The 22,890-nt window shown below is 41.9% G+C and overlaps 1 protein-coding gene across 8 annotated transcripts in view; it reads left to right on the top strand.

Moving 5' to 3' along the window:
- LOC311012779 (sickle tail protein homolog) overlaps positions 1-15,413 on the top strand; it is a 129,612-nt gene extending 114,199 nt beyond the window's left edge. For 3 of the 8 annotated variants that reach the window (XM_084008418.1, XM_084008417.1, XM_084008420.1), the window contains exons 21-24: positions 3,830-3,922; positions 9,771-11,585; positions 12,849-12,977; positions 15,237-15,413. In XM_084008418.1, the coding sequence (XP_083864544.1) occupies positions 3,830-3,922; positions 9,771-11,585; positions 12,849-12,977; positions 15,237-15,263 (2,064 nt within the window). In that variant the 3' untranslated portion in view covers positions 15,264-15,413. The remainder of the gene's footprint in view (positions 1-3,829; positions 3,923-9,770; positions 11,586-12,848; positions 12,978-15,236) is intronic. The other 5 variants (XM_084008422.1, XM_084008421.1, XM_084008419.1 and 2 more) reach the window with 5 other exon arrangements.
- Positions 15,414-22,890: the final 7,477 nt, after the last annotated feature.

The raw sequence follows: 22,890 nt of genomic DNA, 5'->3' as shown, positions 1-22,890 counted from the left end.
CGATGGGGTTCCTTTCAGCAGCCTTTAAGTAATTAATTTTTGCGTTTGCGGCATCCAATTTAACACTAAGCTCCAGCGCTTCCTTTTGCTTACGTAACAATTGCTCCTGCTCCTCAATAGCGTGTTTTAGCTGCAATTTAGACGCTTTGGCCAATAAAGCTTCTCGCTCTGCTTCTGCATTAATACGTAAAGATCGGGTCGGTGAGTATGATCTGCCTGACGAAGTGCTGGACCTATGCGATTGTCCAGCCCGGTTTGGGCATTGCCAAGAACTAATGGGGCCGATTCTGGCACTACATTGGCAGAGGAAGTTACTTCAGTAGCGCTGGGGGAGCTACGATTTTCAACCAAAGCGATTCCATTCCCACACCTTATCAATAAAAGCAACAATATCTGCATGTCTCGGCTTATACCAATTTTCTTCATCCTCATCGCGAGCAGTTTCATCGAGCATGTCCGTATAGGATGCATGTAACGCTTTAAATTCCTCCAAAAATGCATTAAACTTCGCAATATTTTGTTTAACCTCGCCAAGAAAGTCTTTATCTACCATCAAGTCATTTACAATGTTGATTCTTCGTGTAATGTGGGACATTTTTCCTTGTCTCGCTTTGCGCATACGCGTCACTGCATCGTCCTCCATATTTGCAACAAGTGTCTCAGAATCATTTGATTCGGCCATTGATCAAAGAATAAAGTTCCCAAAAAGTCACAAATAATAATTTCCTTTCTTTCAGCTCATTAAAAGTCCAATATAGTTCAGAACAGTTCTCTTTTCTTTCAACCTAAACATCGGAATTCCTTAAAAAATAAAAGCGTGCGCCGCTCCGATTGTTTGGTCATCAATTAACGTTTTGCCGTACATACCCTCCAACGAGTGGTTCCTTTGTTCCTTTGTCTAACAATTCTTTCTTGCGCGTAGTGGCGACAGTTCTTCGTTGTCCAAGTATCCCGATGTTGCAGAAGTCATTGACTAAATGTACTGGCAAAAACAGGTTTCGGCTTTTCCTGTAGCCCCAGTCCAATCTGTTTTGACCAGGTGAGAAGGCAGGTTTGCAGTGTCTGACTCACACTCGTAATAATCCACGTGAGATGGTTTTGTCCGGAGTTGTTGCCGTTTTTATTACAAAGTAAAATAATACACTAACAAAAATGCCGTGGGATGCAAAATGTAACGGGATTGTTGTAATGGATTGCGATGTATTGTTCTTTGAGCGAGGTCAATGACTGTATTCTGCGGCCTGCTCTCCTCCCGTCATGCGCAATTGGCATCCCTTTATCGGTTCCCTTGAGGTGGCACCATTCACCACCTAAAGGGGGCGCAAGCTCAAAAGTGCAGAAAACAAGAGATATTAAGTTCAATCCAAATAAACTTAAATGTGGCTCCTACAGTATTGTTTACTGAAAGGCAGCGGCAAACAGAAAAGTCTTCAGTCTTGATTTAAAACAGTTGAGATTTGCAGCAGACCTGCAGCTTTCGGGAAGTTTGTTCCAGATATCTAGTGCGTAAAAACTGAAGGCTGCCTCTCCATGTTTGGTTCTGACTCTGGGGACACAGAGCAGACCTGTCCCAGACCATCTGAGAGGTCTGGATGGTTCGTAGCTAAGCAGAAGATCAGAAATGTATTTTGGTCCTAAACCATTCAGTGCTTTGTAAACCAGCAGTAGTGTTTTAAAGTCAATTCTTTGACAGACAGGAAGCCAGTGTAAAGATGTGAGAACCGGAGTAATGTGATCCACTTTTTTGGTCTTAGTGAGGACTCGAGCAGCAGCATTCTGAATTAACTGCAGCTGTCTGATGGACTTTTTAGGGAGACCTGTGAAGACACTGTTACAGTAGTCGAGCCTGCTGAAGATAAATGCATGGACAAGTTTTTCCAAATCCTGCTGAGTCATAAGTCCTTTAATCCTTGATATATTATTAAGTTGATAGTAGGCTGACTTTGTAACTGATTTAATGTGGCTGTTGAAGTTCAGGTCTGAGTCCATGACGACAGCTTAGTTTCTGGCTTTGTTTGTGGTTTTTAGCATTACCGCTTGAAGCTTGAAGGACAGTTATTCCTTGGCTCCTAATACAATGATTTCAGTTTTGTCTTTGTTTAATTTGAGACAATTCTGCTCCATCCAATTATTGATTTGCTCAATGCATCTAATCAGTACTGGAATTGGACTATAGTCCCCTGGTGATATTCATCGTCTGCGTAGTTATGGTAACATATTTTGTTGTTTTTCATGATCTGAGCCAGTGGAAGCATGTAGATATTGAACAGAAGATGGCCCAGAATGGAGCCTTGGGGAACTCCACATGTAATTTTTGCCCGCTCAGATGTGTAATTATCTATAGACACAAAGTAGTCCCTGTCCTTCAAGTAGGATTCAAACCATTTTAATACTGTTCCAGAGAGTCCCACCCAGTTTTCCAGACGGTCTAGGAGTATGTTGTGATCGACTGTGTCGAATGCAGCACTGAGAAGTAATACCAAGACTGAAATTCTACCATTGTCCGTGTTTAAGTGGATGTCAGTGAAGACCTTAACAAGAGCTGTCTCGGTGCTGTGGTGTGGTCTAAATCCTGACTGGAAGACATCAAAACAGTTGTTCACTACCATGAAGTCGTTCAGCTGCTTAAAAACTGCTTTTTCAATGATTTTACTCAGAAATGGGAGGTTTGATATTGGTCTATAATTGTTCATTAGTGAAATGTCTAAATTGTCCTTTTTTAAGAGAGGCTTGATAACAGCAGTTTTCAAGGCCTGTGGGAAGACACCTAACAGAAGAGACGTGTTTACAATCTGTAAAAGATCTGGGGTCATGCAGTTTGATGCATTTTTGAAAAGGCCTGTTGGCAGAATATCAAGGCAGCAGGAGGAGGATTTCAGATGTTGTATGATCTCCTCCAAGGTTTTATGGTTAATCACATGAAATTGTGCCATGGTTTCTGAATTGACCTTGAGTGGAAACATGGACAACACATGTCCTGCACCTGATGTGGAGGCGCTGACTGCTTGCCTAATTTTCTGGATTTTTTCTGTGAAGAAGGAGGCAAAGTCATTGCAGGCCCTGGTGGAAAGAAGTTCAGGGGCTACTGACACAGGAGGGTTTGTTAGCCTGTCGACAGTAGCAAACAAGGTCCGTGCGTTATTGTTGTTTTTGGCAATGATGTCTGAGAAGGATTGTCTTGCATTTTTCAGTTCCAGGTTGTAGATTCTAAGTCTTTCTTTATAGATATCATAGTGAACCTGGAGATTTGTTTTACGCCACCTATGTTCAGCTTTCTGACACTCTTACCAACGTGGCATTTCTCCATGGAGACCTTTTTTTGCCAGGGACCAGTTTCATCTTAGTGGGCGCAATGGCATCAATAATATTTGTGATTTTCACATTGAAATTGTCAACAAGCTCATTTACTGAGACCCAAGGGAGGGAGGGTGTGGAGGAGAACACCTGGATAAATGTTTCACAGGTGTTTTCTGTGATATACCAGTCTTTTGATTACTTTTCTTTGAACATTTGTCTGCACAGAGGTAGCACTCTCAAAGAAAACAAAGGAATGATCAGAAGAGCAACGTCAGTCACAACAACCTTAGAACCTTAGAAAATAAGACACCCATCCTTTTATGGTGAAATGCATTCAAATAATCTTAAAATGATGGTCATAATTCAGAAGAACTATATGTCTTCTCTCCCATGATTGTGTGCTTGACAGCTTTTACAAGCCGCTGGTGACTTGATGAATATGCTTGTTTTGTATGCATGTTTGATGATTTCTCCATTGCATCGCTGTGCCTCTGACCCCACCTGTCTCCATGACTTTGACCCTTTCACCCAGGTGTTTCAGAAATGCACTATGAGGGATGTAGGGAGAAAAGGTGGGGTTGGACTCTCAGCCTCTGAGCTCCAGAGCAGAGAGATGGAGTCCAAGGTAAAGAGAAAAGGAAAACGCCACTAATCACTATCTTCACAACAGACCTTTTAACTGAAACCTCAAACTTACCACAATTAAAAATTAATGTTTAAAAGGAAGTCTGTTGACTTGTGTACAGGACAGTACACAATGTAATAGGTTGAAATTCTGGATTTGTCTTCTTTAACCAAACTAAACAATTGTGATGTCGAGAAATAATTTCATCACTCACTTTCCTTTCAATCATGGGAAACGTCTAAGTATCCCTTGTACAATAGGTTCTGTAGTTGAGATATAAACATGGACTAGATGGAGGTCTTGTGATGGAATTCATTCAGACATTACCGTTAACATGATGAGTGGTTTAGTTAGATTCTCACCTGACTGCTGTGGGTTTGCTGTCTGATGTGAATGTGTTCCTGCTCCTAACTCTAACATTTCTGCATGAACATCATCCAAGCCTTTATATTGACCAACCACCTCTTTATGTCTGTCAAAGTCCCTAATGAACAATGGCAGAAAGAGCAACAGACGGATGGACAGCAAATAGTCTACATGTCGTGTTGACAACAGCACAAAATGATTACAATATAGACAATCCATGCAACAATATGACCCATATACACTGCTTAAAAAGGGAACACTCAAATCACACATCAGGTCTTGATGAACGTATGATTCAGGTTGAAAATGTTTACTGATGTACAGTATATGATTTGTTGAGAACAAAATGATGTAACAACAATCAATCATCAACCTGTGCTTCCTTAAAGACAGATACACACGAGCAAAGGTGAATAAAGGTAAAATAATAAGGAAAAGGATGGGGTCGTCTGATCATCTATCATGTAACAAACACAAACAATAGTAATCATCATTTACCGCTGATGTTCATCCATCATATTATCATATCAGTATGAGATACAGATAGACATGAGAGCAATGCACACTAACACACTAACTAGACAACACTTTATTTGAATATATTTTTTTCTGAAAAAGCAAAACCTTCTGATTGATTTCCAATTTCAATTGCTATTGAATCAGTGAATGATGAGTGAACTGGTGCTGCCTTTCCGTAACCTCCATGCTTCTTCTTCTTCTTCTTCTTCTTCTTCTTCTTCTTCTTCTTCAAATGTCTCCTGTGTGTTGTGCCTGCTGGATCTTTGGTGATATGGACTGAACATACTGGATGAATAAACTCCTGCTCTCCAACCTCTTTGGCTGCTAAAGTATTTCATTTTCTTTGAACTGGGATTGATCACACTACGTCTGAACATTTACACCCACAGTACACAACAGGCACAACATATAATACCATCATCATCATCATCATCATCAGTTTAAAGCTGCTTTTAATATTTTTTTTTTCATTTGTGATCATAAACCAATGATTTAATCTGCATCAGCAGCATAGTAAAGTCTGCTGGTCAACATAGTTATGAGGATATACTATACACTGCTCAAAAAAATAAAGGGAACACTAAAATTCTGAGATATCAGCCTGTCCTATTAGGAAGCAGCACTGATTGGGAATCAATTTCACCTGCAGTTGTGTAAATGGAACAGACCACAGGTGGAAACGAGTGGCAATTAGCAAGACATCCCAATAAAGGAATGGTTCTGCAGGTGGTGACCACAGACCATTTCTCTGTTCTCGGCCTTTCTGGCAGATGTTTTTCTTTTCTGAATTTTGGCAGTGTTTGCACCACTAGAGGTAGCATGAGGCGATTTCTCCAACCCACAGAAGTTACCCAGTTAGTGCAACTCATCCAGGATGGCACATCAATGGGCACTGTGGCAAGAAGGTTTGCTGTGTCCCCCAGCACAGTGTCAAGAGCATGTAGGAGATTCCAGGAGACAGGCCAGTACACCAGGAGATGTGGAGGGGGCCGAAGAAGGACAACAACCGAACAGCAGGACTATCATTGCTCCTTTGTGCACGGAGGAACAGAAGGAGCACTGCCAGAGCCCTACAAAATGACCTCCAGCAGGCCACTGATGTTCAAGTTTCAACTCAAACGGTCCAAAATTGACTCCATGAGGGTGGTTTGAGGGCCCGACGTCTACAAATAGGCCCTGTGCTTACAACCAAACACCGGGCAATGCGATTGGCATTCGCTAGAGATCACAGAGATTGGCAGATTCACCATTGGCGCCCTGTGCTCTACATGATGAGAGCAGGTTCACCCTGAGCACATGTGACCGGCGTGACAGGGTCTGCCGACGCCACGGGGAACGTTCTGCTGCTGCAACATCCTCCAGCATGACCGGTTTGGCGGTGGGTCAGTGATGGTCTGGGGAGGCATTTCTTTGGAAGGTCGCACAGCCCTCCATGTGCTTGCCGGAGGTACCCTGACTGCCATTAGTTACCGGGATGAGATCCTCAGACCCATTGTGAGACCATATGCTGGTGCAGTGGGCCCTAGGTTCCTTCTAATGCATGACAATGCTAGGCCTCATGTGGCTGGAGTGTGTCAGCAGTTCCTGCATGATGAAGGTATTGATGTTATGAACTGGCCTGCCCGTTCCCCAGACCTGAATCCTATTGAGAACATCTGGGACATCATGTCTCGTTCCATCCACCAACGCCATGTCGCACCACACTGTCCAGGAGTTGACTGCTGCTCTGGTCCAGGTCTGGGAGGAGATCCCTCAGGATACCATCTGTCGTCTCATCAGGAGCATGCCCAGGCGTTATAGGGAGTGCATACAGGCACATGGAGGCCACACGCACTACTGAGGATCATATCGACATGTCTTGAAAAATCTCCGCAAAAGTTGGATCAGCCTGCGATCTGATTTTCCACTTTGATTGTCGGTATGATTCTGAATCGAGACCTCCATAAGATGAGGATTTTGATTTCATTAATCATCCTTATGTTGTTTTGTTGTCAACGCATTGCACTTTGTAATGAATAAAGATTTCAAACTGGAATATGTTATTCATTGAGAACTAGCATGTGGTGTTTAGGTGTTCCCTTTATTTTTTTGAGCAGTTTATATATATGTATATATATATAGCTAGCTAGCTCTGTAAAAGTACAGAGATCCTGAGGTATCTGAATCCTTCCTTTCTAAAGGGAAAGTGAGGCTGGGAAAGCTCTTATTTGCTGGAGAGATTGTCTGCATAAAGGGAGAGTTTATGAGAATGATCGGAACGTGTGACACCTTCTAATCCCGCTTCATTACGAAGCCAAACTGCTAAGGTCCCGATGGCTAGGGCGAACAATGACGGGTGAGGGCATTCTTGTCCATACATTGGGAAGCAACTCTCAGTTACCAATGTGTCTCAACAGTATTGCAGGAGCCCTTTCTGTAAGAGTAGAGTGCTTAGAGTGCTTAACATGATACAAGTGGACTCAAATAACAGCTGCTTCAACACTCAAGATAAAACAAAATAAAAATATAAAATAAATCAATAATTTAACCTTAACCCTAACCTGGGGTAGAAGAAAATGCGTTACCTTACAATTCTTATTTTAATCTCATACTAATATTCCTTTCTCTTGTACTCATCAAATGTCCTGCTGCCCCTATTTGATTGTCGTTGACTTGTTAGTCTTGATGAAAAGACCCCTTGGTCTTTCCCCCTTCCTGAACTGTCTCTGTAACATCTTTGTCTCACATACATTGATGAAGGCCGATGAGTGGCTCCTGTTGTGACATTGTCTAGCTGTCCCGAGAACAGTCACACCTTGTAGACATCCACAGATGTCTCTTCCTCTGTCTCTACATGTGTTGATTCAATGCAAATCACTCATGACGCCTTCCCTTTTGTTCTCCAGATAGTTCTGTATAAATCTCTCTCGGCTAGGCCATTTGACAGAATGAATCTTCATGGATACACTGTGAATTTATTTTCTCCACCGAGCAGTGATTAAACCTCATTTGAACCAGCCACAGAATTGGACCTGAAGAGTTTTTCTTCCACACTGGCAATGCAAAATTAATGACACCTTTCGTCAGTGACAGTAGAATGCAAAAATTGAATAGGCTTCAACATATTGGTAGGAGGTCTGCAATAACTATATATGTATCATTACTTTTCCTTATTTTTCTTGGTTATGCTGTTGACACACACATTACCAGTGCAATGCAATATTATTGTACAAAGCATTACCTGTATCAACTAAAAGTGTACAAACAAGCAAGTTCATCGAAAAAACAGGCCTCCCAATTTCCAAAGGGAGGACTGCACATGGAAAGCAAATCTGGAGGGTGATACATACTAATGGTTAGCTGGCTTTGACTAACCTCTCCAGTGTGCTTCCCATGGCTACTTCCAACAGAAATAAACGACACTTCCAACAGAAATAAACGACACAACCACAATAAAAATTGGCAAAAGGTTATACTACTACGTCAATACTACAGACTACTACCTCAACAGCAAATACACAAATCGACCATATAGTGTTGTTTTTTATATGCATTGTACGTATGACTTATATTTGGTGTCATTATTTTATATTTTTATACTTATCTGTGTATGGGTCTTGTCACATTACTATGTTTATAGGCTCTTTGTTCATGAGCACATGACTATCTCTATCTCCTAACTATGGAGCAATTGCAGCTGTACAATTTCCATTCAGGTCTAGGCATAAAATGACATCATAAAAGACAACAAAATCAGAAAACAGAAGTCAGTGTCAGGATCCTTAACAGTAAAAGGCTTATGGTGTAGTAAGTGTCCAGGGTACTTTGACATTTAACTTATTAGGCCCAGACATTAGCCCTTTTTGTGTTTACATTGCTTATCGGCTATCCTGTTCAATAACGTAACAGTAATAACATCCAGATGTCCAGATGGTGCCAGTAGTTAGCTAGGCAAGCCAGGCTAACCTGCAATTCAAAACTGCATGTTACTGTGGCAGTAGCACTCTGTGCTGAGCATGTTTGGCTTATTGGCTTCATCAACAGATGGGAGTCGCACTTTATCCCCGTTCTCCGCCATCATCACTAGCCTGGCTCGGTACTCGTGGGGAGGCCTGAGTCTAAGCTTGTAGAGTTGATTGCTAGTGGTTAGCTCCGCACATGTAGCTTCCAAGGACAATAGGTTTACACAGACTGAGCAGGCGTTCGACTCCAAAGAACCAATGCGCTGCCCGTGGGCAGACACGGTCGCTTGCACTACAGCGAGTGTTGACTTGAGGGCGGAGAAGGCCGTCTTGAATTCTGCTGAAACCAAAGGTGATAGAACCTACATCACAGCCCTTCATCTGACCTTTGACACACAGGACTCAGGTTGTTCACTGATCAACACAGGAAGGAAGTGGTTTGTTAGTAAAACCAGCCTCTTACTCATTTTGATAGGTTGCCTGGGACAAGTGTGACTCTTAAGAGTGGCACAACTCCGCATGTGGTGCTGAAGATTTAAACTTTAAAATAATATATGTATGGTTGTCAATGGCGAAAGACTATTCAACTATTAAATAAGAATATGTTTTGATCAATTATACACATATGATGTTTGTCAATTTAAAGGTTAATTTTACACACCAAGAATATCTGTGTCATTCAGTTTAGTATGACACCGCTCAGTGAACTACATCTCACACAACACACATGGCCGTTAGCTTGGATAGCTAGCTCACTTAGCTACGTTCCGTCACAAATCATCACAAACAACTACAAAATAAATTGTTCCCATAACGTACTGGGAACAAAATAATAACATTGGTTTTACATCAGGAAAACTTGCCATTTTGACATCCAGTGAACAATAAACATTCCCAGAAAAGGAAAATGTTCCTACAACGCTGGGTTGTACACTTAGGACTAGTAACACTAAGATTATATAATGTTTTCTTCTTCATTTCCAGATTCTGAAATGTTTAATCTTGCCTTTTCTTATTTATAGGTGACTACAGAACTGACAAATAAGAATAATTTGCCAGGTAAGCAGTGGGAAGGAGAGGTGAGGACATGTCCAGCATCACAGGTGGCCCACCCAAAGTTTTGTCAGTTAGCAACATCTGACCAGCAGTCAGCTACTCAGAGAGGAATTCAAGATGGCTGCCCTCATAAACTAGTGGAAGAAGTGGAAGAACACATTGAAGTGAGAAAAGACAACCACTTAAATCCAGATAAGAAGGAAGCAGAGGAGAATGTTGTTAAAAATGTGCCGACACAAAGCCAAAAGAAAGCAGAGAAGGTGGAGGTGAGCACAGTTGCAAGTGCACAAGAAGAAAATGTGAGTCCTGATCAGATTAACATGGAGGTTCAACAGGCGTGCTCCTCGACCACAGCAGAAACCAAGGTCAAGTTTACTACAATAGTTACTCTACAAAAACAAAACATGGGCATTACAAGTCCTGACCACACAAATGGCAACGTTGTCAAAGAGTTACCTGCTGAGAAAACAACACTTTTGTTGGCTGTACTAACTTTAGAAAAAGAAAAGACCCCAGAGGGTCGTGTGATAGAGTTCCAGCAGGATCTGAGCTTAGATCAAGAGCGTTTGTTGTCTTCTCCTGTCCTAAAACCATCGGCTAGCTTGACCTACAGCCACAGCAGCAAGCAGTGGAACCAAGAAGCAGAAACGGTACAGGTATCCAGGGACCAATCACAATACACAGAAGAAGGAAGTAGCCTGAGCCCCGATATTTGGGACAATGAGGGTCCTCCACCTCCACCACCCCTGGTTGGTAAATTCAGCCTTAGAGTCACCAGGGGCAGGAGCCCAAGAGTAAGGCGCAAAGAGGAAGACCTAGCTGAGATGAGTGGCTCTGACATGCTGGGGGACAGCACTGGTGAACCACATGAGATCCAAGGTGACGACTCTGATAGACCTATTATAGTGTTCTTGAATGAGCCTATGGACATTCAGTTGGCCTACAAGCGTCTGTCTACTATCTTAGAATGTGAGGAAGATCTTGATAGGAGTCTCCCTCCAGAAATTCTGGATTCAAATATTGGACATGAAGGCAAGACAAAGCAGGAAGAAGAGAAACGGGACGTGAGAAATATTTGCATCACAGATATAAATACGGACTTAGATCTTAAAGACATCACAGGAAATGGCCAGAATTCTCTGCATCAAAGAACTTTAGTAGATGATGTCTCAATTCCTGAAGTCCAAGGTGATCCAGACTTGCTTAGAAAGCCAGAGACCAAGAGAAAATTCAAATTTAAATTCCCCAAAAACAAACTGGCTGCCATTAGCCAGGCCATTCGAACAGGGACTATCAAAACAGAGAAGAAGACCCTCAAGGTTGTTGTCTATGAGGAAAAGGGGGAGATAACATCGGAGACCAGCAAACAGACAAAGGAATCCAAGAGGTTTGAGACCAACAGCACTAAACAATTCAACTTGGGAGACATTGAGGTCTCACCTTCCACTGACACAAGACTCTCAAAGTCACATAGCCGGGTAGAGGAACTCTGCAAGAGTACGTTTGACTCTATCGACAGTCTAGAAGTGTCCATTAAACAGTTGGAAATCAGTGTGGACAGTATGTCTTCCCCCTCCAGCATTGCATCTTTGCCTCCTCAGTCCCCTGATTCTGCCTTCGACTCCAGCAACAGACCTCAGCTTAAAGTCAAACGAGGGAGGGAAAGAAGCCCATCCAAGAGGCCAGCCTCTCAAATCCTCAAGGGCCCAAATCCACCTCAGAGTAAGAGGGCCAAACCACAGTCTCCACAGGACACAGGGAAAACCTCCACCAAGAAACAGGTCATGCTTCAGTGATGTCGGGCTGGTGGTGGGCTCTCTACTCACACTGTCTCGCTCCTTGTATCTTTGTTTCATAGTTGGGCCTCATTTTGTGTCTTCAAGCATATGTGGTCATTCTTACCAGCAATGATAAACTGATAGGATATTATTTTTTTTACTTTTGGAGTTATTTCTGGTCATTCCAAACCATAGAAATAGAATAGGTCTATAACAGACATTAGCTGTGTCCCAATTCAGCATCTGCATCCTTCGGAGGCTCCATCTGCCTTCATTGGCCAAATGCTGCTGCAACAAGGCCGTCCCATTATTGTTCGCTGTCATGGCGACAACACACGTCAGTGGGACTGTGGAATGTTGACACAGGTCATCAGGTAGACTAGATGCAGCTCTAGTGAGATGGATGCCATGTTGTCTTTCTGCAGAGCAGCAGGAGTGAGGTGGAGGGACCGTTAAACTGTTGCACGACTCATTTTCTCTAACCAGTGTAGCATTAAAGAATAGCAAGCTAGCTAACTAGCGGACAGCTGGCTAGTCAGCTAGCCTGCTATTATTTAATGCTACACTGGTAGGCTACCAGTGTAGCATTAACTTACAGCCACTGTATTAAAGAATAGCAAGCTAGCTAACTAGCCAGCTGTCCGCTAGTTAGCTAGCCTGCTAATTCCACCGTTAACCATTGTTAAATGTTGTAAAGGTTTTAACAGAAAATCATCTGAACCAGTTGTCTGACAATACCAATGTTGTGGACCAGCTGAACAATTGTAGGCTTTACCCAAATAGCAGTGTAGCAGCGAGCATGTGGTGGTGTGAGGTGACTGATCGCAGAACTGGTACTTTCCTTCCCTTCCACGCCTGCTGCCTCTGGATAGAGCTGAAACATTTTCAGCTCAAGCAGATGATTGTTGTTTCCTGTCTGTTTGCATCCAATCACGTCTTTAATCATCTCGCTTAATAGTATCTCAAATTAACATTATCATTGATATCCTGAAGAGACTTTGCTGTTGGCTCATTTCATCCAACACTGATGATTGATGTACCCCACTACTCACAGTACTACTCAAATGTACATTCTCTCTCCGTGTTAAAGATATTTGCATACAATGATTATCTTAATTTGCTGCTTGAATCTAACGCTTCTGACTGATTTTTTTGTGTTACAGCTGTTTTCGTACAAACACTGTGTCTCCTACATGTTTTACAATGATGCCATTTTCCCAGCCCGTCTGTACTAATGAAGCTTCTGTTCATGCATCCCCTCACCAGACCTTCAGCAGCAGCTCCAGCTCCTCTGCTCAGCGATCCCACACCAAGTTTCGCCACTCGTCCTCCTCAGGCTCACCAGAGAAGACGCCTAACGGCCAGCAGCAGGCCACCCAGAAGCAGCCCAGACAGGTAAACCACCTGGGAGCTTGATGTCTGAGTGTAGCTGATCTGAATCAGACTGAAGGTGAATTACTGGGATAATCGTGTTTTTCCTTGGCCGAGTCCTGGTTAACGAACAAAACAAAAACCTTGCTATAAAACTACATAGTTAGATTTGATCTTTTAATATCTTTGGTCTCTATGCAGGCACCTCTTGTCACCAATATCACTGATGCTGGTAGATGGTACCATTGATGTTCTGGGCTTTAGTAATGTTTCCAATCAGAATGGTTCTATTGCTCCTCTGGAAAAGTTAAAAAGAAACCTTTTAGGTTTCATAAGAAATACAACCGCTAATGAGCTTTTTCCACCAGGATGGAGATGAAACTGCATTGTGTATTACATTTGGCGAGAAACTAATTTTGTGGTGTATTATGTTTGCTCTTCCCGTATCACAAATGAGTTCCAAAAGACAGGTTTTCCACCAGTAGACTGATGAGACTGTCCCATTAGTACCAAGTGGTTTTGTCATGTCTTGTGTGTTTTGTTACGTCTAAAACGATGCAGGTTTGTAGGGGGTTTTGTTTTCTTCGTTGAACCATGCAGTTTCAAACTGTTTCAAACTGCGACCGTTCGGTCCAGAAAAAAAAAAGTTTCCCTGGAAATGTAATTGGGAGTATAGTTTAGTTGGGAATGTCATTTTGTAGGAGACAGAGTTGGATAGATGAATGCGACCTGTGTTATCATCAACTTTTGGTTTTCCAATGGGTCAATAGCTTGGAAAAGGAGTAATTATGGTGACTTTGCTGTTTGCAGTGAGATTTGAATGTGTTGAGGTCATTTCTGTGGTGGTGCATGTCTGTCTCATTGTCTGTCTGTTTATGGCTCCATCACATTCCTCCTCACCTTGTAACACTTTTCTTCAAGATACACTCCCTGGTTTTGTGATAGAACCTCTTAGTGTCCCCACATCGTAACGCGGTCTCACAGCAGTTTGTGAAATAGTCACACAATTGAAGTTGACATGAACATGAATTTTAGATTTTTCGTGTCTCACTTAGCACAACTCAAGTAATGTATTAGCTGCTGCACTGGGTTCATAAAAAGCAAAAACAACCCAAAAACAAAAAAATTTGATATTTTTGACGAGAGTGTCAATTGACACTGGGCTGGCCCAAAGGCTCACAGTTAAGTTTGTAGATCAGAGAGTGGATCTTGAACCTGCACCTCACCTTAATGTTCATGTTGTCCAGCTGTTCCTCATCTGGCAGTAAGGTGTGGAAATACTCTCTTGCTGTGGCACCACCATCTAGTGACATTTTAATCATCCTGATGTGAAATCTTCTTCATCTAACTAGATGTGGAAGTGATTACAAAACAAGACAAGTATTTATTTTCTTTTACTATTTTCTGTCATGGACAGTAAGTTTGCAGCCCATGTGTCCTATTGTAGACTGACTCTCATTCCCTTCAGAGAAATAGCACTGCGTCGTTGTTAGTCATGTGTGATACTACCAGGAGTGGCCCGAGCCTTTTGGGAGCCAAAAGCAGAATTTGATTTGAGGCCATTACTGACACAAATCAGTAGTTTTTAGAATACGATACAAACAATTAGTAAGAAATTAGGTTGGCCGTGACCCGTACCTCCATGAAGATGAGTGAGTTTTCTGGAGCGAGGGACGTGGCTCCCGGTGGGGGGAGGCTCACGGACTGAGGCATCGGGTACCCCGAGGCGGAGGAGGAGGGTCCGCCGACACCACCCGCCAAACCCCTAGTGGCTGCGGGGGCCCTATGCACCCGCAAGATACGGCTCTGAGTAAAGGCTAGGAACCTCCTCCACCACGAGCATGAGTCTAGAGGGCGTGGCCAGGCAGCGGCTGGCCGAAGCCGTAGTAGCAGGTGTCAGTGTCGATGTGTGTGTTGTTGTTTCCATGGTGACTGTTTCCAGGCTGACAGCAGTAGAGCAGCCATTGCTGTCATTGCCTTGTGTGCCTCATGTTTCTCAGGGAAACAGCCCTCGTTGTCCACTCCTCACTGCTCAGACTCCTCTTCCTCTGCTCCTTCCGCTTCCTCCTCCTCCTCAGGGAAACATGTGTCTGCCCCGTCTTCTCCTTCCTCGGCCCGGCGTCCCCTCTCCTCTTCCTCCTTGGTAAAAAACAACTCTGTTTCTCCGTTAGACTCCCCACCTCGCTCCCCCTCCCCGTCCTTGTGTTTGTCTTCTTCTGTCACCTGTCCTCACAAGTCATTTATCCTGTCTCTGAATCGGACTCATCTCCTCCCCTCGTCTAGCTCCGTCTTGTCGCCATCCCACGCTAACGTCAGGCCGGCCGCACACGGACCTCGCAGCAGCAGCCGCCAGCATCGCCTCATCCTCACCTCCACCTCCTACTCTTCATCTTCCTTCTCTTCATCCTCACCGTCCTCCTCTCTCTCTCCCACCTCTTCCTCCTCCACTCCCCCTCCTCCCTTCCACGGTGAATCACGGGATGACGAGTGTCCGGTTGCCAGCCGGTTACCGGTAAGCAACACGCTGGAAGCGAGGCCGGCTGAACCCTGCGCACAGCGGCAGCCACCTCAAAGGACGGCCGTGATGTTTTCATCTAAGATTTAGGTTTTTAAAATATGCAACAGCAGATGGAAAACGTTGGGACATACCCAACGGATTAAAGAAGCTACATTGCACTGTGTTCCTACAGCAATAGTGTGTGATGTTTACCTTTCAACACGTTTGGATGGGTTGTGGACAAAGCAAAAACAAATACAAGTCAGACTTTTTAAATCCCAACCACACTACTGCCATAAGACATGCAGCTACACAATCAGCCCTAGAGCCCGACCAATACACGGGATGGTGTTAGCATGTCCCAGATGTTCACATCAATAAGAAACAAAGCATCGTTAGCTGCTCACCACATTGAGATCCGGGAAGGAAATCCCTCTGCTCTGAATTTCAAATTGAGAACCTTTAAGGATGTTTTAGGAGAGATCTTACTATTTTTTTGTATTTATTCATTGATTTGATTTTGATGTATCAATATTGGCAATCATAAGTGAAAGCGGCCATCTGATTTCCTCCAGCAGGGGGAGCATATACAACACTCTTGTTCTCTTTGACAACACAAACTAGCGAGCTATGCTGAACACATCATCACGACACCAAACCATCAAGGACGTCATGGGAAAGAGAATTCTGATTTTTCATTTTATATTTTTATTTCTTTACATATCTGCTCAGGTTAAAGGGAGGTGGAGCTCTGCTGAGAATTACGTCAAGTCATGCAATTGCATCTACCAATAAGAATGTATCCTAATCAGGTACAAGCATTCAAAGCAATGCAGCGGGATGGTCAGGGCGGCCGCCATTGTTATGTGTATCACTGCCATAGCAACAGCTGTCGTGGAACACATCTATATAAGTAAACAGAATAACGTCTAATGACTATCAACTGGAGTAGTGGGCTAATGTTAGGAAGCATAGAGAGACTAAATGCTTCATCCACTCTCTGATCCCACCGGAGGAAACACACAATTTTGTCACATAATGTTATGGAACAAATGACACATTAAAGCAGTGGAATTAGCACGCTAGCTAGCCGTTAGCTAATTCATTCTTTAATGCTACACTGGTTACAGGAAAACAGCTTGATGAAGAGTTCCCATTCTATTTCTATTTGTGCAACAAAACTAATAATATATCCAATGTATATATCATAGGCTATATATGATATAAAGTAATGATCGGGCTCTAGTCGTTTGTTTTATAAAGCCACACCAGCAGCAGACATCCAGGCTGTTTTCTATCGTAGCTGTCAGAAGGAGAAACCTTCAGTCCCATAATATCAAATAACACATTGTTATTATTGTTCAATTCAAAACTATTTCCACAACCCATCCACAAACAGGTTTGAACTGTGGCTTTAACCGTTTTTTAGCAGTCGCCTAATGGACCCATGGAAGCAACAGTGAGCACCTTCAGCTGTGTGTTAATATTTTGGAGTGGATGTTTTAAGAATATCTGGGGCCCGTTCCATAAAGCAGGTTTACCAAATAAGCCAGGCTTATTTTGGCGAGTCTGACTCATATCACAGTACACTTTACATACAGAGCAGGACTAGAACACGCTCAGGATTTTCAAAGTCCCAACATCACCAGGAGCTAATGTTAGCGCCACATAGTGGAGAGAAAAGACTCCTTGAACAGAGCAGGATGTTGGATTCCATGCTAGAACCGTCAAGCTGAAAGTTAGCCTAGTTTGCAGGCTAACTGTCAATAGATCACTTTTTCTCGCTGCGTTTATGGAGCGGGCCTCTGGTCTTTGACTGCGGGCAGACAATCAGTCACAGGTGAGAAGAATAATATGAATATTATCATCATGTTTTACCTAACTGGTGAACAGAGTTTATTTTCTCTCCAGACTAGTTTTTCAGGTTCCAGCTGCCACATCGATCCTTTACAATGCAGTATCTGATGTTGGATTATTGTTGTGTGAGATGCAATATGTGTGCTTTCATTAACACTGTTATTATCAATATGCAGAGTGTAGATAGATAGAAAGAATTTATTCATTCACAAAATTGTCATAGCAGCATTACAACTACAACCCAAAGACTAAGCTGTTTAATGAACACATTCTGTCCATGTCAAGTTTTTTATGTATCAATGAAATCAAATATAGAAACAATGTACAGATTGTGTAGCTTTGTTGTTTATTGTGCGTGTACAGAACTGTTTCCTGTGTCGTGACTCGTGCCAAACAGAAAGAACCGGTGTTTTTGTCAAGTTCATCGACCCTTCTGAGTCCGTGTATTCTCTCAGACACCTTCAGACCGTCTGTAAGGCAAAATCCATCAAGAGTGGAGGAACACGCCAACATTCTGGGAAATCTGCTGCTCGCAGTCCGATAAGAAGATAATAGTCCATATGGTGTGTTCGGGACATATTTAGATAAACATAGAATTTATTAGAATAAGAGAAACTTCTGCTTTTGATCTATAGTGAAAAACAGTATACCGTATTTTTTTTCTGGACCGAATTCTGAAATTATTTTACCATGTGTAATATGTGGTTAACGAACAAAAAACATTAAAATTTTTTCAATTGCTACATTACTACATAGTTGGGATTCAACAACTAAACTACTAGTTGGGATTCATCCATCCATCGTCTCCCGCTTATGCTGTATTTTGGGGGGGGGGGGGGGGGGGGGGGGGGGGGGGGACAATTTTTAGTTGGGATTAGACAATTTAACTACATAGTTTGGATTAGACAATTTAACTACATAGTTTGGATTAGACAATTTAACTACTTAGTTAGGATTAGACAATTTAACTACATAGTTGGGATAAGACAATTTAACTATGTAGTTGGGATTAGATAATTTAACTACATAGTTGAGATTAGACAATTTAACTACATAGTTGGGATTAAACAACTAAACTACTAGTTGGGATTCATCCATCGTCTCCCGCTTATGCTGTATTTGGGGGGGGGAAGACAATTTTTTAGTTGGGATTAGACAATTTAACTACATAGTTGAGATTAGACAATTCGACTACATAGTTGGGATTAGACAATTTAACTACATAGTTGGGATTAGACAACTAACTACATAGTTGAGATTAGACAATTTAACTACATAGTTGGGATTAGACAATTTAACTACATAGTTGGGATTAGACAATTTAACTACATAGTTGAGATTAGACAACTAACTACATAGTTGAGATTAGACAATTCGACTACATAGTTGGGATTAGACAATTTAACTACATAGTTGGGATTAGATAACTAACTACATAGTTGGGATTAGACAACTAACTACATAGTTGGGATTAGACAACTAACTACATAGTTGGGATTAGACAACTAACTACATAGTTGAGATTAGACAACTAACTACATAGTTGGGATTAGACAACTAACTACATAGTTGAGATTAGACAATTTAACTACATAGTTGGGATTAGACAATTTAAATACTTAGTTGGGATTAGACAACTAATACATAGTTGGATTAGACAACGTATGTAGGAAGTCGTCGGCAATTGTTTTTATATACAGTAGTTATGTTGTTTGACCACAAACCATGTCTGATTTTCTAACACTAACCAAGACGTTGAGTTGCATAAACCCAACCTATCATGTCTAAGCGTTCTGCAGGCGTCACACCATACATATTTTTGGTTCATTGACATTCAACATATATTTATTTTTCTGGGTAGTACATGACACACAGAGATAAACATTGTGATGAATCTATTGATTCATCTTCAAATCTCACACACTGTATGGACCTTTTGCTGTGGTCTGTGTGTAAAGTAAACCCTTTGAATGTTTAATATCCAAACCTAAAAGCACAGTTTAATAAAAGCCTTCACTTGTATGCAAATAGTTGATTTCTTCTCTTGTTGCTGTAGTTATTGTAGCAATATTTGAACCTGTGCATGCCTTTAACACGTGCTCTGTCAAACCTGTTGAAGTTTATAAGTAACTATTGTCTTAACACTTGATCTTCCTGTCAGGTTGGAGGGCTAATAAAGGGCTTCCAGAGTGTTTAACATCAGCTGCTCCTGCTGTCCTGCTTGATTTCACACTGCAGTACTGCGCTGTGCCAGTAGAGGTCAGCAGAGACACACCAAACGGCTCCTTTCAGATTTACACCCCTTCACTATTAATCACAAGAGCAAACTGATAATATCAGTCACATATTATGTGACCTCTTTGTAAAGCCAGAAATCATTGAGACGGACTCAAAGAAATGCTGACTAAGTGTATATTGTAACATGTTTATGTTCAGCATTTTTGAAATATGGAGTTTGTACTGCATACGATATTCAGTAAATGGAATGAGATCATGGGATTGCAGCAAATAATAGTAAGTTATATCAACTATTACACACAATTTAACCTGTGGATTATCTTCGTAGCATTCAAAAATTGAGAGAAAAGATTAAAATCAGATAAGTAATCAGTAAAAGATCGCATTTCATCATATCATAAATATGAAATGCAGGAAACACTGATGACATAGAGAGGCTAAGTTCCGCCCCTTCCTGTGTCCGCCAAGGGACACTGGGTGCAGTCAAATAGTCAAAAATAAGGTCCTAACTCCTATTCCTTGACCTCTGGGGAAAAGGTCACGGGGTTAAGGTAAGGCGATAGGAGAACTCAAAAGGATTTAGGAAAAGTCTACCGCGGTGCTCAGAGAATCCGACCGGACTTTCACTAAGTCATTAAAACGCGGCGGCTGATGATTGACAGCTGATGATCGGCACCGGTGATTGACGTGCGTCTGCGCTGGAGAAACTACAATAATGGACTACAAAAAGCGCATCGTCCACTTCTCCACATGTTGGTTTTATCAACAGCTGGTTCACTGACCGGCTTCAGGTCCAGCAGCTCCTCCTTCCTGTTTGACCGTTTGCTGTATTTACATTTCATTTGTGGTTTTAGTTTTGTTTCTGTCAAACATTGTAACATGATTGAAATAAATAAAAATACCATTCATTATTATCACTGTCCACACACATTTATTATCACTATTCCAATTACTATATGTCTGCATGAAAGTAATTGTTAAATATGTAAATAAGCATATCTTTTGTTTTCATGAACCGCTGAGGTGTGCGGCACTTTAAATGTTGCTCTCGCAAAGAATTGTGGGTCGCCGTAATCTCCTTTCGTTTCGTATAGGAAAGTCCGTTGTATCCGATGCTAAAGGAGATCTGAATTCGACTGCACCCCATGGCTGTGGTCGAATAGTCTTGTTCTCTTAGGAAGGTTCCTAACTGAAAAAGTGACTCGAAAGAAAACAAGTGGCCGCCATGATAAGAGCCGTTCGGATTCTCTACATTTGAAGGAAAGGAGCTACAAATGTTTGACAGAAACGAAACTAAAACCACAAATGAAATGTCAATACAGCAAAACAGAAAATATAAGACAGGCCCAGAACAAATGGTAGTGATTAGCTAGAAGATCCTGTATGATAGCCATGCTGTGCAGGTGTAATAAAATAACCTAATGAGACAAGGACCTTAGATTTTGACGGTAGTCAACGGAGCGAGACCAATTCCACATGATGTTTGTCAGTTTAAAATATAATTTTCACGTTGATGAAACTCAACGTCCTGGTGTTGGTGAAGTATCAGACAGTGTAAATCTGTAACGGTAAAGACTTTCTACCAAAGGTGAGGCCAGTGATGTTTGGTACCAGGACGTAAGCTAGCAGCTAGCCTGCAAGCTAAGCTAACGGCCGTGTTGGGATGCGTCCTGCACGTCTACGAACGCCAAGAAGGCCGAACCGAGCGGCCTCTGAAATGAGAGGATTTCCCGTTTGCGTCACCACCCCTGTCGCTGAGCAACCATGTGAGACTGTGAGACTGACTGACTTACTGGACCTTGGGCGCTGTCTTGTCTGATGTCATTTCAAATGTTGTGTTGTGTTATACTACTTGTGTTGTGTTAGGACATAGTTCATGTTGTGTAATGTTTTATGTTTTGTGATTTGTCATATATGATTTGTAATATGTAGGGCTGTCAAAATGAATGCATTAATGATGGATGATTCATTTGTGGAATTTGTGAACATATACACCTTCTGTCATTTATATTTCTGTTCCCACAACAATATACAGAGAAAATGGGAATGTTCTGGGTGTATTTATGAATAGTGATTAATTGTGTTGTATTATGACATAAACCGTATAGTGTTGGATTGTGATGCTATTCAACACAACTTGGACCACCGACTGAACCCGCGGCTCCTCCAGTGGAGCGGCCCACTCTTTGTTTGGTGAACTCGGATGGAGGAAAGTAAAAAGATCTTCTTCTTCTTTGTCTGCAACAATCCAAGCTTCCTTTTCCAAAAGTATAATGAGATAGCCCAGCCTGGTAATTGGCTAAATTATTAGTCATTAGTTCCATCACATGCTAATTAGCTCATATGTAAATTGCGGGGCCAGATGAATCCCAGTGCCCGTCTCTGTGTAATTAGTCTGTAATTCCTCCGCATCCCATGGAACACGGGAGGCTGGCAGGCCAGAAGTGTCTGATGCAACAGAGGGAGGGACTGGGGACTAATTAGAAACATCTCACATGAAGCATTTCTACATTAATTACAACATTTTCTGTGTCCCAATAATTTTTTATTCCTTCTCCCCACAACGAGCTTCGTCAGAGGAGGACATCACAAACCAACAAGGAGCCGACTGCTGCTTAATCAAAGATGTGGCTCCTTATTTGCATTTCTAATTGGAATTAATTAATTAATTAAATACTGTGTGTGTGTGTGTGTTCTCTGTGCTCCGAAATGTTCTTCCTTTAGTGGATTTCTTCATTCATCTGATGATGATGTCATTATCAGCAGGACATCTCATCTTTAAACCACTTATTCAAACACACTTTTACCAGAAAGCCTTTTTTCAGTTCCAACTGTTTATCATTTGTTTTTGTTTTGCTGCCTGTTTGTGTTCTACTTTTATGATTTGTTTCTGGTCGTATCATTATTTTGCTACTGACTGTGTATTGTTCAGCACTTTGAAACGTAAAGAAAGGCGTTGTATGAAGAAGTTATTATCATTACTTCTTGCAGATTCAAGCTATTTCAAATATTTGCTTTCTAGAAATAATGACCCTTCTGTTATGGTGCTACTTTCTATCAAGGCAACATTCAAAGAGAACTCCACTTTAATGGAGCTTATTAAACCTGGTGATGTATGGATGAGTTATAAGCTGTTAAAAACAGCCTTTGGGTTGCCGGATAGTGAAAAACCTTTGATTTACTTTTTATTTACTGATGTGTAGAGGTGACAATGAAAAGAGCAACCAGATCTCCAGTGGTCCTCATTAGAGAGATTACCCCCCCGATATACTAGTCAAATGTGAGAGATGAATATTACATATGGGACATGGATGGTCCAACAACACAGGACTTAAACCGCCAGTC

Source organism: Eutrigla gurnardus (genome assembly GCF_963514095.1).
Source record: "Eutrigla gurnardus genome assembly, chromosome: 4".
Classification (NCBI taxonomy): domain Eukaryota; kingdom Metazoa; phylum Chordata; class Actinopteri; order Perciformes; family Triglidae; genus Eutrigla; species Eutrigla gurnardus.
The sequence above is the reverse complement of the archived record's forward strand: the minus strand, read 5'-3'. Positions and strand labels throughout refer to the sequence as shown.